We start from the raw sequence: 15937 nt of genomic DNA, 5'->3' as shown, positions 1-15937 counted from the left end.
ATGTAGCCTCCTTGGTAGCCACACTACTGGGTTGGGCTAGTGATCGCCATTTGCCGGGAGAGGGGTTCTATCATACTGGAAGTTGGCAAAATGGTGCATCCTGGGATGCCCAGATGTTACTCTTTGCAGGAAGTGGTCATCCGGTGGGTGGAAACGTGGTAGCCCATTAGCCAACATTCACGTCTTGCCCTGACGGCATTTTTTGAGCATACGTAGGGCACCCCTTGCACCCTGAATTCAGATCTCGACTGGACTGGAAGAAGGAAGGACTGCCCTGCTTCACTGTGGAACCGGCAAAGAGAAGTTGCACCATTGTGGACTGTACCTGGTGGCTAGCACAGGAGAGGGACTGTACCTGTCAATTCTGGCTCAAGGAAAATTTGTCTCCAGGACCCCTAAGCCAAGACTCTTTCGCTGATGTTTTATTGGGCGACTGGTAGTTCAGTGGCAATTGAACTTCTATCAGCACCAAGAGGACTTTGAGGGACGTCGACTCTGACCAGGATCACCTAACCTCTCCTTTGGACTGAAAAGTAGTCACATCAAGACACCCCTCAACTGTATCGCATCCACAGCATCCTGCCGCATCTTCAACATTGTTCTTCTCTTGCAATGGGACCACTTCCATAGGAAAGCCCTGCAAAGGATAAAAGTGCCTGGAACTAACTAAAGACTGCTTCGCCTGCTGACTTAACTGTTTCTGAGGACCTTTGCTTGCCCCCCTGACTGGCTCCCTAAAGGAGTTGATTTCCTAAAGTGACAGCATTAAAACTAGTCCAAACTTCTTAGTGAAAACGTTTGTCAAATTCGTTTGAATTTGCCAATGCTTGTTCGTGGTTGAGTGATATTCTTTGATTTACTATATCTTGTAAATTCTATATTTCTGAAACCCTTGTGTGTCTGAAAATAGAGTCTATTTTTATGAATTGGTGAGGATTTTTTTTTAGTGTCTTGTCGATTTTATTCTTCAATTTATTTTGGTACTGTTTAAATGCTTTACACTGGCTCCTTTGTGTAAGCCTTGCTGCTCCGAGCCACAGCTACAGCAGGGTTGAGTTGAAAGTTTTACAAATAAAACCCAAGGGTTCTAAAGCAGTTGGTGAGTGTATTACAGGGTGAGGTCACACAACCACACCATATAGTCAGGGCCACTAGAATTATGCGTTTGTGCGGCCGCAGCTATTTTTGCAGTTATGTATTTGTCACATTAGCCATATAATCCATGAACTGCTGCATAATCGGCAGATTATACATAAAAAGAATTGTTTCTAGCTCAAATGGTTCAAAGGTTACAAAAAAAGCAGCAGCACATTTTGCTTTGCAGTGTAAAGCCTTTTGCAAACGTTGACTTGTCCACTTTCTGTTCCTTATTGCTGTAGTTGGGTATTAAGCTGGTACTAATGAGATGCACCCACTACCCAGACAGTGTTAACAAGTGTAAAAAGTTCAAAGTAATGAAGAAATATTATTAGAAAATGTGCTGCATAATTTTCCATTTCTTGCTGCATAATTTACTCAACTGCGCTGCATAATTTGAGCCTTTACTGCTGCATAATTCCAGTGGTCCTGCATGGAATACACCTTATTCCCTCACTTGTACTTATCTGTAGGAGTAAGTAACACATGAAACAAATGGGTTTGCTTAGTTTGAACAGCACATCTCAAGGTTAAGCCAATTGTAATATGAACATAGGTAAATGACAAGAAGCAACTGTGGCTGGGGTGCTCCTAAGGTATATGACACCTACCCACCAAAGTGTTCGATAGTCCCACCTCCCCAGAAATGGAAGCTGTGGGAACAGCAGAAAGAAGCAACATAGAGCTACGGAATTGCAAGTTGCTAATAGAATTAAAAGAAAAAAGAATCTGAGATTGTGACCACACTCTGGAAAACGTCTGTGGCTCAATTCTGATGTCGCAAGAGGGCAGGCATGCCACAAAATGGTGGTGGTGATGCCCACAACAAAGAAATTACAACTCTAGATCCAACCACTAGATGGTGGCATAATGCACAGCATGTGAATCCAGAAAATTCTTTAAGCTGCAGAACTACTCCTATGGGTAAGTAAGCATATAGCTCCAGGCTGTATGAGTTGGTTGCAGCTGCAGGAGTTAACAATGGGTCTGGATCTGTAAGCATTCTGTGGCGCGTACGAAAAACAAAGTTCTAAAATGATTTTGTTTTCAAATATTGAAGAAAGAATTCCTCGGTTGTTATAATCCACAATGCACTTCTGCTAACAATTGTTATAACACTCAGTGCATTTTGAGCATGAGCAGTTCTTTCCGAGGGAGTCCATTGTTAACATTCAATATTTCTCAGATGCAGAACTACATTGGAATTTAAATTGTGCCAATTGCTGTGAGATGGGTGCTGAAACTGCTGCAGAGTTTCAGGAGAAACGCAGTTAAACGTCTAAGAAATTAGAAGGCTTAACAAGCAACCTCCTGATGAAGAGCTACATAACCTTCAAATGACGTGAAGTTTATAAGAGTTCCGATTCTTAATAAAATGAAATGTAGATTATTATATTAAGATTTTATATTCTTTAATCCAGTAAATATACGTACAAGTATAGAGCTGCAAGTTAGTTTGCACAAAAGAAGGTTCCATCTGGTTTAGATAAGCTCTGGGCCCTCCAATAATTAGTGCTTTCTTCTTAACCAGGGAGACCCACTTAACAGTTTCAAGAAAATGAACATAAACCAGACCCTCCAGAGTTTCGCGATTTCGCGATTCACGAAAAAATCGCGAAATCGGGCAACTAGCGCGATAGCCGCGATATTTACAATTATTGCCGCGATATTTACCATAATGTGTCTTTAAAATAGACAATGCCTGTTTATTGGCTGTGCGTGCACACGTCACTACGTGCCGTCGCCCAGCCGTCCAATACCAGCTTCCTCTCAGCACTACAGTTTCAGCGCTGGTATCCAACAATTTGTATGCACCACCATTTTACCTAGAGTGTAGGTAACGGGTTGGAGTACATAAGTGAAGGACAGTTGACCCTGGTCACATCAGTAAAATAATTAAAAACAGACCCAACATAGACCACTTCTCTGGCTAACTAGGCTGTAATGATTGTGCATAGGAGCACCTGACTGCCTTTGTGGTAGACAAACTGCTGCCACATCTCAATTTGATCAACTTTGTTGCTCTTAGCTTGATGGGTGAGCCCCGGTTTTCCCTTTGCAACAGTTGTGAAGTATCTTATATAGCAGGTGGTTCAATTCATGCTTTGTTTCTCTTCCAGAACAATGCCAAGGTAATTTCCCGGTGGACCACAGAGGAGCAGCTGTTGGCCGTGCAAGGTGAGTGTTTGTTCTCGAACTGTTGTTGGGGCAAAGATTATAGATCACTGGTAGATATAAGAACACTATACTGATTTATAGTTTGGTGGGCCGGATACTTCATCACAAACATGGCGGTTGCTGGTAGAGTGGCCTTCTAACCACTGTGGGTCCCTGTAGCTTGAAGGCCTTAAAAATGTGAAAGTTTGGTTGTTTAGTAGAAGAGAGTGGACCAAGACAATGGGGATCCTATCGACAGATGCAATATTAATATGCAGAAAAAAACCTAATATCCTTATTTTGAGTGCTGCGGTAGGGTCTGGCATAAAAACTGCATGTGATTTATACTGCAGGAATCTTTTTTCTGGATTCGCATAGTTTGTATTATTCTGCCATCTAGTGGTTTGGTGTGGAAATGTCGTTTCCCCCTCTCCCGCCTTTGGGCATCGACCAGTAGGTGGGCTATTCCATCCAACAATGAGATCAGACGTGCTCCATCAATGGCCAAGTGCGTGGTCACCATATCCAGATTATTTTTTTCCTTTACCTTTCTTGTCGATCTGTACTGTTATTGATTTAAGGTATTATTTGCTTACCCTTTTGGTTTAACAAAATCTTTGAGGCGGTGGAAAAGTCTCTTGATTTTTTTTTTCTTCTGAATTCACTTGCCGTGCACAGATAACTTAGCTGAATTGCCTTCATTTGGGAGACTGGGTTGAAGTTGTGGTTTCAGTCTTTTTTTTAATTATCTCCCACCTGAGTCTCTGTGTTACCATACATGCCCATGCAGTAGTGTTTTGTGAAGACGTGCATTTATGATATAGTTATGGACATACACACCAAAAACTGTTAAGTTAAAACTATCTCAATACACACCCAGATACATTATTTTTGCTTTAAAAAGAATGCTCCATACATAAAATTACATTAAAACAAAGGCATGCATTAAATATTGTTTGAGGGACTTGCTTTGAAAGCTAGTGTAATCCCCTTTTCCTGGTAAAGTGTGCTCTTGGTGTGCTGTCCAACGTTTTCCCCACTAGATTGTTGCAAATATGGACCTTTCCGGACCCGACCACTAGAAGGCAGAATAATGCACAGCATGTCAATCCAAAAAAGTTTCAAGCTACAGAACACTGTCCCACAGACACAACATTGTTGGAAAACGAGGCAGCATCTGTGAGACCTGCACAAATAACATGACACATTTGTCCTTGACTGGGAACCAAACACCCTAGGGCAGCGCCTGACTCTCAGAGGGTAGCGTTCCAGAGCAGTCTGAAGCTTACTCAAGGGAGGTGGTGTGGGCTAGTAATCGCCATTTGCAGGTGCGCAAAAATAACACTCAATAATTGATTTTCCAGTCTGTGCTTTGCTTTATAAAAGTAAGAGTACATTTATTAAACACACACACCACTCAATACTATACACCAATTTACAAATACACATAAGCTGATGGAATTACTTTGTGACATTGCATAACATCTCCACCCTTCCCGCGGGGGGGGGGTGGGGTCTATTACCACCACTCCCATGTATGCATATCATCTTGCCCCCAATGCATTGAATTGGTCTTAACCTGGAGCGAGGGCTCTGCGCACTGGCACCATCCCAGTGGCGACCCCCCCCACATTGCCTCAACAAGCATTACACAGGCTACACCTGCCTTGGTGACACATGACCCTGACTGAACATCTACACCCTAGCAAGAGTGTCTAGCCACTTAGCTTATGACATCACCTTACACCAATACTTCCGCTTCAACATCAGTCCTTCTAAAAGAAATAACCATTAATAACTGCATTTCACTTCAATTACACCTCTTCACCACTAGGGGATGCCCTTCTGCAGACATCCCCAACTCAGCCCTTCACTCCTTGAAGCAATTAACTAAACACCCTCAGCTGAAGAACAAAAGTTCCAGCTCAGAAGGTGTTAAATGCAGGTTGAGCCCTGGAGGGGTTGTTTCCTTAGAATCCCCAAGACACTTGGGGTGGGACTTTTCTCTTTGTGAATGGGGGTAGACTGCGCTTCTCCAGCAGCTCACCCAGCACCTGCACGTTCATGGGGTGGTGACCCCGTCCTCCTGGGGCCACCAAAGGCAAAGAACACGCTGTTTTGGCCCTGCAGGCCGGTCCTGACCTGCAAGGCATTATGGGGAGATTGTGCTCCTGCTCATGAATATTTGATGAGCGGCTCTCCCACTGTGCTGGCGGCTTTGCCGCATCTTCAGGCCTGGTTGGGGGGGCCCGGTCCCACCCAGACCCCCTGGTAAGGGTATGCGACGCGGGAAGCCCACCCCGGCCGCTCCGTGCTTTGGTCTGGGGCCCGGTCCCCTGGCTCTTCCTTCCTTGTATGGGGCCCTGGTCCCCCGGAACCCTCACAGGCTCTCCACATTGGAGGGCAGTCCAGGGAGCCCACCCCCGGCTGCCCCCGCCGGCTCCCCACTTGGTCCACAGCCTTGTGTGCGACTGCGGGGGCCAGCCCTTCAGTTCTCGTCTGCCCGCTCCCGACGAGCGGACGACCCAAAAGCAGTACAAATATGACTTTGGACTCTGCAGCATACTCATTTTCACATCCGTTACTCTGGACTTTGGTGCATGTCTGGAATCTGTAGGCCTCGTGGAAGTTACTCTAGCCATGGGTTCCACCTTCCCATAAGGGAATAATGAAGTGAAAAACACAGTAAAGCACACTGACTTTCCCTAGCATGTTCCCTTCCAGTGTATAAAGCCTATTTCATGTCACCACCCAATTCTTCATAAATCCTGCCACACCATTCACTCTGTAGCTGCTCCTGGACTGCGCACGCTAGGAATCGCCCCTGCGCAGCCCCTACACATGTGCACACGCATGTACACCCGTGTCTGCATATAACCAGCACGGTGTCCCCTACTCTAGCTGCTGCGCAGCGGCCTAGTCCAGCCAGGGGTACACCAGTAAAATTTCCATGCAGTCTCCTTCATTATAAGTTCACTGTGGGTGAGTCCCAGATTATGAGGCTCCCCCATAGTAAAAGCTCAACAATTAGGTTCTCAAAAAGCGAAAAATCCGGATGGCCCATAGTGTCAGAACCACCTTCTAACAAACTTCATCCCAGGAGGTAGTTCAAAAGGCGGCCTTACTCCATAAAGTGGACATCCATGTGGTTCAGGAGGAGAATTACCTCTTTAAGACCGAGTATAAGATTTAACTCCTTCGACGCTCTTGACGAGCTCAGCTCGTCATGATGTACACCTCCATACACTCATGACGAGCTGAGCTCGTCATGAACAATGGGATTCAAGATAAATCAGCACAGGAGGAAAATAACACTAGCATCGATGGTGTTAATAGTTACCCATGTTAAAGGGCATGCTAAAACCAGCTACAGAGCCCTTTAAGTACCTGGTCAAAGCCAGAGTGGTAACCCCAAATTTAGAGCAAAAGCATAAGGCCTCACCTTCTGACTCTATACATCAGGAGACATTTTGAACCGAACTCCCTAGCCATTCAATCTGCAAGTAAGCGTGCAAACTCTCAGGAGATGCCCTGCCACCTTACAATGGGAGTAAAAAGCTGAAAGCAGCATTCAAGAGGGGAGCCACAAAGACAGCCAACCACTGGCTCATTGCCAATTTTGTTGGTCTACTGGCAAGATATGATAGATCTCATTGGGACTAAATGCCAGAGTGGGCTCTTTAAACCAATTGTCATTTTGTAGGCAGCAGTGCCCTGCAGGTTCGGAGACCACTTCCCCAGATGCAACCTCTTGCTAAAAGGCAACAGCATCCCTATAGCCTTAAATGTCTATAGGTTCTGCACATGTGCGGGGTATCAAGGTCACAATAACAAAGGAATAGCCAAAGGAGGTTCCGGTAAGGGCGCCTCCACCACTGCCAAACATTGACTACCTACAACCCCCACCCAACAACATAACACCTGTGAGGAAATCCAAGATTTCTTGCTGAAAAACAGTTCAAAACTGGTACTGTTGAGAGTTAAACCCATACCCTCCTAACATATCACCTCACGCTTCACATCTCACACTTCAGCGAGGACAACATACACCTTCTAGAGGAAAAATGACAAGCCTTCCTACAAAAGGGGCCTTCAAACCTGTCCCTCACAGTACCAAGAGACTGGGGTTTACCTCCTCTACTTTCTGATCACCAAAAAGGATGGGTCCCTCAGACCAATTCTTGATTTCAGACCTCTCAATCCATACATAGTGTGAGAACAATTCCAATGGTAACCCTTCAGGACCTCATACCGCTGTTGTAGGAAGGAGACATCATGGCAGCATTCGACCAGGAGGATGCATATTTCTACATCCACCCAGCCCACCAACGCTATCTGCGTTGGTCACAGCACATTTAATACGGGGGCAGTCACGTTTTCTCCATTTGTACGATTGGCTTATCAAGATATCAAGGTAGCGACAATGCATCGCTCACTTGCAAACCGGTATAGCTCTACTACACTCTTTAGGTTTTGCCATCAGCGTCACCAAGTCACATCCCCCTGCAGATTCAACCCTTTCTAGGATCAACTCTTAATTCGGTGACAGGCAAGGTCTACCCTAGTTTACAAGGAGTCATGACTTGCCAACAGCTTGACCCTCCTTTTCAGCCAAATTGTCAACTACTAGTCATAGCAGTTCTGCAATTCCTCCGCATCATGACCACCTGTATCACCATGGCCTCACATGTGTCCGTTTCAACAGTGCCTTACAGTAGAGGGGTCCGAAGCAGTGGGTTAGGTTGAGAATCTAGTTATGGTAAACACAAGTGTTCATCGCTGTCTACTCTGATTAAAAGGCCAGTCCTGCAACACTTTCTTGCTGTTCAAAGACCCTGTACAGGCAACCATCACCACAGACACATCACAAGCAGGATGGGGAGCAAATCCCAATCTCCTAGCAGTGCAAGTGCTGTGGATCCTGCAACAGAAGAGTTACATCATCAACTATCTCAAAATACTAGCAATCCAGCTGGCCCTGGAAGCCTGCCTCCCTCAGCTACAAGGCAAGGTAGTACTAGTCTGAGCAGGTAAGATGGCACATACTCTCTCTGCCTTTACCTTGTACCTCAGACAGTCTGGATTTGGTCCCTTCGTCACCTCATCCACTTAATAGCAGACTACCTTCCAGGAGTGGAGAACGACCTAACAGACCTAGGCAGCAGGTTACATCAAGAAATCCATGAATGGGAAGTCAATACCAACGCTCTAAACTGCTACTTCAAACAGTGGGAAAGTCCACAGATCTGTGTACCACCCCAAAGAACGCAAAATGCCCAAACCGTGCCGCCAGGTTCCCATAGTCTATGGGCAGCGCACTAGGGATGAACTGGTCCAGTATATGTGCTTCCGCTTTTCTACCACATTATCCACTTGAGGTGTGGAAGATGTGTCAAACTTGCAGACACTCATACCTGTAGCTCCCACAAGGACCAAATAGCCCTGGTACTCCATTCTTCGATAAATGTCCATCAGTCCCCAGGAGAAGCTTCTCATCAGTGCAGGCCTTCTCACTAAAAACAAGGGAAAAATCAAAAATCCAGACCCCAAACAGCTCAACTTAGCTATCTGCCACCTGAGATGATACCATCGCCTCCCACAGGAGTGCATTGATATGTTCAAGGAAGCACACAGTCCAACTACTCTAGCTTGCTATGCAGCACAAGCATTGACAATGCAACAGTCTCGCCTTTGCCAAAGTTAGAGCTATTGGCATTGCAAATGACAACATTTTTATGTATGTGTTGGTTTTGAAAACAGATAAATAAATGGCATTGTCATTTACAATGCCAGTAGCTTAATCTCGTGCAAATGAGACCTATTGTATTTGCAATGCAATAGGTCGCGTATTTATGCGAGTTTGAGCTATTGATATTGCAAACAATGCATTTTATTTATGTTTCAAAAACCAAAACATAAATAAAAGGTCTCTCTCACACGGCTGTCTCTCTCACACGGCTGTCTCTCTCACACGGCTGTCTCTCTCACACGGCTGTCTCTCTCACACGGCTGTCTCTCTCACACGGCTGTCTCTCTCACACGGCTGTCTCTCTGACACGGCTGTCTCTCTGACACGGCTGTCTCTCTGACACGGCTGTCTCTCTGACACGGCTGTCTCTCTGACACGGCTGTCTCTCTCACACGGCTGTCTCTCTCACACGGCTGTCTCTCTCACACGGCTGTCTCTCTCACACGGCTGTCTCTCTCACACGGCTGTCTCTCACACGGCTGTCTCTCTCACACACACACACACACACACACACACACAGCCACACACACACACACACACACAGCCACACACACACAGAGCCACACAGCCACACACACACAGCCACACACCCACACAGAGCCACACACCCACACAGAGCCACACACCCACACAGAGCCACACACCCACACAGAGCCACACACCCACACAGAGCCACACACCCACACAGAGCCACACACACACACACACACACACACACACACACACACACACACACACACACACACACACACACACACACACACAGAGCCACACACACACATTATGCACATTGTTAATGATGTAAAAAAAATGAACAAAAAACTAAAAGGTAGGCTTCCCTTGGAGGATCTATGCCCCACCTACAGAGGGGCCTGCATGTTGGGGCCCTTGTAGTTTTGAATGGAAGATTTTGGGAGTATGCGTGTACGTGGGGGGGCAGGGGTTAGTCTTCTCGCTCCCCACCTCGTGTGCTTTGCTCCACTCCATAGAATGCTAGCTCATCCATGGGCTACTACTGCTCTTCGTGGAAAGATCTGTGCAGAGGTCGGGGGGGTTCAACAGCTTCATTCATCAGACTGCCAGCCTTCCCTTGGAATACTGCAGCCTCTGATGGGGCTCGAATATACTATCCACAGGCGAGGAGGAGTTGGGGGGGGGGGGGGGGGGGAGTGTGAATGAAGGGGTAACGCCGATGATTGGGTCCTTTGGGGCTGAGAGTTTGTGATTCAAGAGTGAGTGGGGTCTCTAGAATTGTCACATCCCCAGATCTTGGGTTTAAACTTGCTAGGCAACCAGCAAATCCTTTGGGTCTAGCACCCTTTAGGGATTGCACATAAATGTTAAGGAGTTGCTTGAGGTGTTGGGGTTTTCCATAGAGAACGGAGGTATCCCATCCCATCCTAAGATGACTATACTTACCAGATCGCCAGCCGGTCCTTGGGGTACCAAAGCCTCTCGGTGCAGCCCAGCGCCGAGGGCAGGGAGTGGGCGCGGTTACGGGCGAGTACAGCTAACATGACTGGAGGGGCCCGCAGAGGGGACTCTGGGCTCTACCGCTCCTCGGGGAAGTACCCCGAGGCGGCACCGAACAGGAGCAGCAGGAGGCCGTGCAATGGAGGCGCTAATTGTGGGGGTCCACGGGGACCCGCAGGAGGGCACACTGCAGAACGAGGGCCGTTCAACACACGCAGGAGTCTCGGCTCTGGAACGCGTTACTGGGGCAGATTCCTACAGCCACCGAAGAGGCAAAGAGCGCGTGCATTCCTCGCTACCTGCGTCCTGTGCCGCTACTGACACACACTGCCCAGCCTACCCTGCCCTCCGACAGCTGCAGACCCGTGCCTTAAAGGGGATGTGACGATGAGCGCTGCAGGCACCGCCTAGCATAGCGTCTGCAGCCTTGCGCCTTTAACCGATTTTACTGACTGCCGATAAGAACAGCTGTGAAAGGGAAGATGAGGTGAGCCGATCAGAATGATCGGAGGTCGTGAGAGACTTACATTAGTGCATCGTGCAATAAGGAAAGACTTGTGTACGGCAGTTCTTTTTAAATTAATGTTCCCACAAATGCAATGAACGTGCAAGTAGTTTGTGTTCTAAAATAGACTGCACATTTTCAACGTTCTTCGCTCCCCTCCTTAGACAGTGAAAAGAGGGAGGGGCACTCTCCGGCTAGGCGGAGCAAGTAGCATGAAGTTAAGGACCTAACAAGTCGGCCTGGAGCGAAGAACAGCCTTAGAAGAGACGGGGAGGGCAGGAGCGTTATGCCGTGAGCGTGCACGTTGGCGTTCCCTGCGGCTCGTGCCAGTGGCGGCGCCTGTAGTCTTCGCCCGTTTTTTGGAAGCGCGTTCACAGACCGGTGTCTGCTCGTGCACCGGTCTGTAGCACTTGGGGAGGCAACACAGCGACAATCAGGCTCGCTAGCTGCAGAGCTTCGAGCTGCAACGCCAGGCGAGCCCTAAAAATGGAAGAGATTTGACTGCGACTGTACCCCAAAGCATATAGATCAACTGAACCATGAAGTTCAGGACATCATATGCTGCCTCCTCCTTCATTTAAAACAATCCACACTTCTGATTAGCATACACTTCTATTAAACTCCTTTTAGCCACCATAGCTGCTTCCATGCAGAACAGGCAACACTCTTCCTTGTTCCGTATAGCTGTCATCAAGGCTTTCATGGAGTCATTCCCCCAACGGTGCCACCAGACCCTCAATGGAACCTGAGCATAGTCCTCGCCAGACTCCTGGGCCCCCCTTTTGAGCTAATGTATTCCAGCCACTTGCAGCATCTGATAGACTACTAGCCGCAGGATACCCGCAGCCGTAGAGACAGCCCGAGCGAAGGTCGCACCCGCCGCCATAGGGCCCCGCTGTGGGGAAAGCAGCTCCTCTGTGGGCCGGGAAACAGCGGATAAGGTGACAACGTGCAGGGCCGCGCCACCCACGGAGAACCCACGCCCCCCAACAGGCCGGAACCAACCCTCGGGGACAAGCTGCGACACTTACCAACAGGTAAGCGACGCTCTTGTGGCCTGGGAGAAGGATGATGTCTGAGATGCAGGCGCCAGTTCTTGCGGGGGTTGGATGCGGTGATGATGCTGACCTGGTTATGTGTGCTGAGAGAAGTTTCATCCGACGCTCCCGCCGGGACTTCGGTTTCAGTTGCTGGCACACCTCAGTCATTGGAATTGTGGTGTTCTCCCAAACACCACACGCAGATGGAGTGAGAGTCTGTCGCCGACATCTGGTGCGCGCAAGATGAGCACGTTTTGAAGCCCGAAGGCATGCGCACACTGTTCAAGAAAAACGCCCAAGGCGAAAAAGGGAGGCCTGAAAACAGGCCAGGAGTACACGATTCCGGTCCGCGTTGCACGCGGAAAAGAAGAAAACTGATGTCAGCGCGCCAGGGTGGGGCTTATGTGACCTCGCTGATGTCATGCCCTCGGAGGACGTTGGCGGAGTTGGGTGGCACCACCCCCCATTCCCCCCCCCCCCCCCCCCCGCCCCCCGCCCCTTCCCCAGCGCGCAGGGATGCTGGGCAAGAAAGATTTCCGGGTCCAGTCTCACGCCTGGGGAATATTCTACGTTAAGGAATCTACGACTAGAATCGTCTCTACCAGATACATCGTTACTGAAGGTAAGTAACTCGTAATTTGCTCATTGAAGTTTGCATTCCGATACATTTCAATAGGCTGTCAACGTCGCTCCATTAAATCGTAGCACTGCAGTATTGGGGTCAAAAATCTGAAGTCAAGACCTTCATAAGATAAATAAGACGCTGCATTGTCAATTACGAAAAGGAACAAGAGCTGGAAAAAACGTATAATAGACGCAGAAAGATGACTGACTCCTGAAAGTTTGCTTAATATGACACTGTGTTGGGGCACAAACATGGTTTGTTTATGTATGATACACACTCGCTGCACTGACCTTAAGTTAGTGGTATTGATGAAGGTCCAGATGTTAAGTGGGAGATGGGGCTCCCGGTGTTAATAATGGCACCTGTATTATTCCACTCTTGATCTGAATTCTAGCACACACAATACTCCCTACTGCATAACAAATATATGGAAAACCAATTGTATTGGTGCTTAAAGATAAAGTACAAGAACAGGAGCTCTGGGAAAAGAGAAATAAAGTGGGATGGGTGCTGAAGGACATTATGGAGAGATTAGACAACCTAAACATGTAAATGTAAAAAATGTAAATTGATGCTTGTATAGCGCACTACTCACCCGCAAGGGTCTCAAGGCGCTTGTACGAATACCGCTGTGGAACCCATCCTGGCTTTCCCTGTGAGGCGTCCACTCCTGGGCACCCCCAAGGTGGAGGCCACGCATCCTTAGCGTTGTGGGGGCCGTTGTGGAGATTAAGCAAGCTATTGCCCAGAGTTGCAGAGTGGGACTCCATGATTGGAATAGGCACCCAGGCGAGAATGATCAGGTTCGTGGAATTTTGAGCCCAAGACCCGCCGAGGCAGGAATTGAACCCTGGTCCCGGGCTAGACCTCCGCATCAGGGTCTGCCGCTCTAACCATTGAGCCACACTTCTCCACGCCATGCTGGCAACATCTTCAAGCTCGTAATAGCTTTGAATCTAATCTAAAAAATAAATGACGTGAAAAGAATAACCAAGGTATTGACAACTTTATATTAAGCTATTCCATATTACGAACATGAGAAACAAATCTAGCACTTGATCAGATTTAGGCTGCAGCAGAGGCAGTACGGTTGTAGGAAATGCAACTTGAGGCTAAACATAAAATTGGAAGAGAATAAAAGCTTGTTTTTCACACAAATATTTTTAAAGCCTATGCAGGCATAAAGAGCAGTGGTGCACTTACATCACACAGTAAGAATACTCTTCGAACATACTGATAATAAGAGGGACAGAAATTGTGCATCTATATCCTACTGGTTGAAAATTAATTCAGATGCCCCTTGAAGGAAGGAAAAGCAGTGAACAGATGCACTTTTCAACAAACTGGAAAAAAATCACTGGCGAGAATACTCGCAGGGAGTTTCAACACCTCTTTCAAGCACTCCTCAACATTGCTAAACTGAGTGAGCTAGGTTTATAGAAATCTGGAGGACTAGAGCCACTTTTTCTCATATGTACCTACATCATCTAGAAGAGATTTTCTGTACCATGTACACACATCTGGTTTTGTTTTCTCTTGGATCTATGCCAGAATGGATGGCACGTACGTTAAGCAACTATCTGGTGCAGAAAAGCACATCAACAAAATGGGAGAATAATTGTCTTCGATCCTGTTCACTTATTGCAACAGGCCACCTTGATGATGCCTTCTCAACTTCCACTTAATCTTCCCCTCCATCAAAGGCACAGACTGAATGCCTAACCTCTTGAGGATAGTTTCATCACGTCTGTCAAGCCTTCCTCATCCAACTTCACATCTTTTTTGTATTCTTCCTGTTTGTTTTGACTTGCTGTTCTTCAAAGATCAGAGATGAAGGCTCTTGAAGAAAAAGTAGGTGTTACTTTGAGGTCGGAGGATAATCGGGTAAGAGGCCAGTGTGGGTCAAAGAGTAGTAACCAATGACGCGGAGTCGAAGTAGCAAAATAGGTCTTCTTGATCATCGACAAGAGTGCCATCCACAAGTGCTTTCTTTTGACTATGTTCTCCCTGATGCGTGTTCATTTGTCCACGAAAAAAGGAAATGAAGTAACAAAGCTGTCCTTATCAGAAATGAAGCATAACAGTTTCAGCAATAGCAATAACTTGAAGTCTCTGAAGTTAAAATCGTATCAAATAGACCTGCAATAGGGATCATGAGCTCCCTGTGCTCCCCCGCCTCATTGCCTGCTTTGCAAATCGACCAAAGAGTAGTATAGGCGGAATGAAATATTGTTCAGTTTGTGCATTCTAACATTTGTCATTTTAATCATTTACCTGGAAGTGCCGGTTTTACACGGGGAAAATTTAAACAAAATATTAAGTCTCAATGCTTGAGAACCATACCTTCTTATTGAATTGCCACTGGCAAGTGTAATTAACCTAAATGAGCCTTTACTCTGGGAAGGACTGCTTGATCTGTGTGCACGTTTTCTTCACAGAGGAAGCCCCTGCACTGTTGGTAACTTTGGGACTCTCATTTCTGGTGATCCTTAAAAAAGGACACTGTTGTTGGGACCCTTCCTGTGATTGATTGGATGCACAGTCTATACATGGGACGTTTCTTCTAGTTACAACATGGAAAATGTTGTGCCAGCATAACAGTCCATTAAGAGGAATAACACTTTCTACACATTATTTACGATTAAATAATACAAAAACACGTAATCCGGCCCAAAAACTGACCTCACTGCATGCTAAGGAAAAGGTTACTTACCTGTAACAATAGATATAGATCTAGGTCAGGGTACCCAGCAGGGCCTACAGAATGATCATCCCAGGGGACTCTCCCCCCACCTGACTCCCAAGTTAAGTCCTATGGCTCTCCCTCCTGGTAGGGGCTGTGTAATGCTGCCGAGGATTGTGGTGAACACCGAGATGTGTATGCCTTTGGTAGTGTCTGGAGGGGTTAGGCAAGGGATAGGAGGAGGTGAAGTAGGAGGAAGAAGAAGCCGGGTAGATAGAGGAGGAGTGGAAGGGGCAAAGTGGATGGGGCTGGTGCCCTTGCGCCTCTTTTTATGCTTGTGATTCGACTCTGGTGCTGAAGCGAAGCCCTCTTCAAAGGTTGACTTCCTCTTAAGTGGTAAGGTGTCAACCACCTTGGGCAGTGGTTTAGAAGTCTGAGGATGTATGTACCGTCTCTTTTGCTTGGCATTGAGCTCCATTTGGAGCCGCTCGAGGATTGAATGCTTTGATTTGTGGCGGCTTTCGGACCGGTGGTCCTCCGTGTTGAAGGGTAGGGCCTCTGCAGCAAC

At 47.2% G+C, this 15937-nt stretch overlaps 1 protein-coding gene across 2 annotated transcripts in view; it reads left to right on the top strand.

Annotated features, from left to right (window-relative positions):
* Positions 1-15937, top strand: part of RCOR2 (REST corepressor 2) — a 187755-nt gene that overhangs the window by 153561 nt on the left and 18257 nt on the right. For both annotated transcript variants that reach the window (XM_086938139.1, XM_086938140.1), the window contains exon 11: positions 3258-3315. In XM_086938139.1, coding sequence (XP_086794265.1) covers positions 3258-3315 — 58 coding nt within the window. The remainder of the gene's footprint in view (positions 1-3257; positions 3316-15937) is intronic.

Source organism: Lissotriton vulgaris, chromosome 9, assembly GCF_964263255.1.
Source record: "Lissotriton vulgaris chromosome 9, aLisVul1.2, whole genome shotgun sequence".
In the NCBI taxonomy this organism is placed as follows: domain Eukaryota; kingdom Metazoa; phylum Chordata; class Amphibia; order Caudata; family Salamandridae; genus Lissotriton; species Lissotriton vulgaris.
This window is presented reverse-complemented; position numbering and strand designations above follow the sequence as displayed.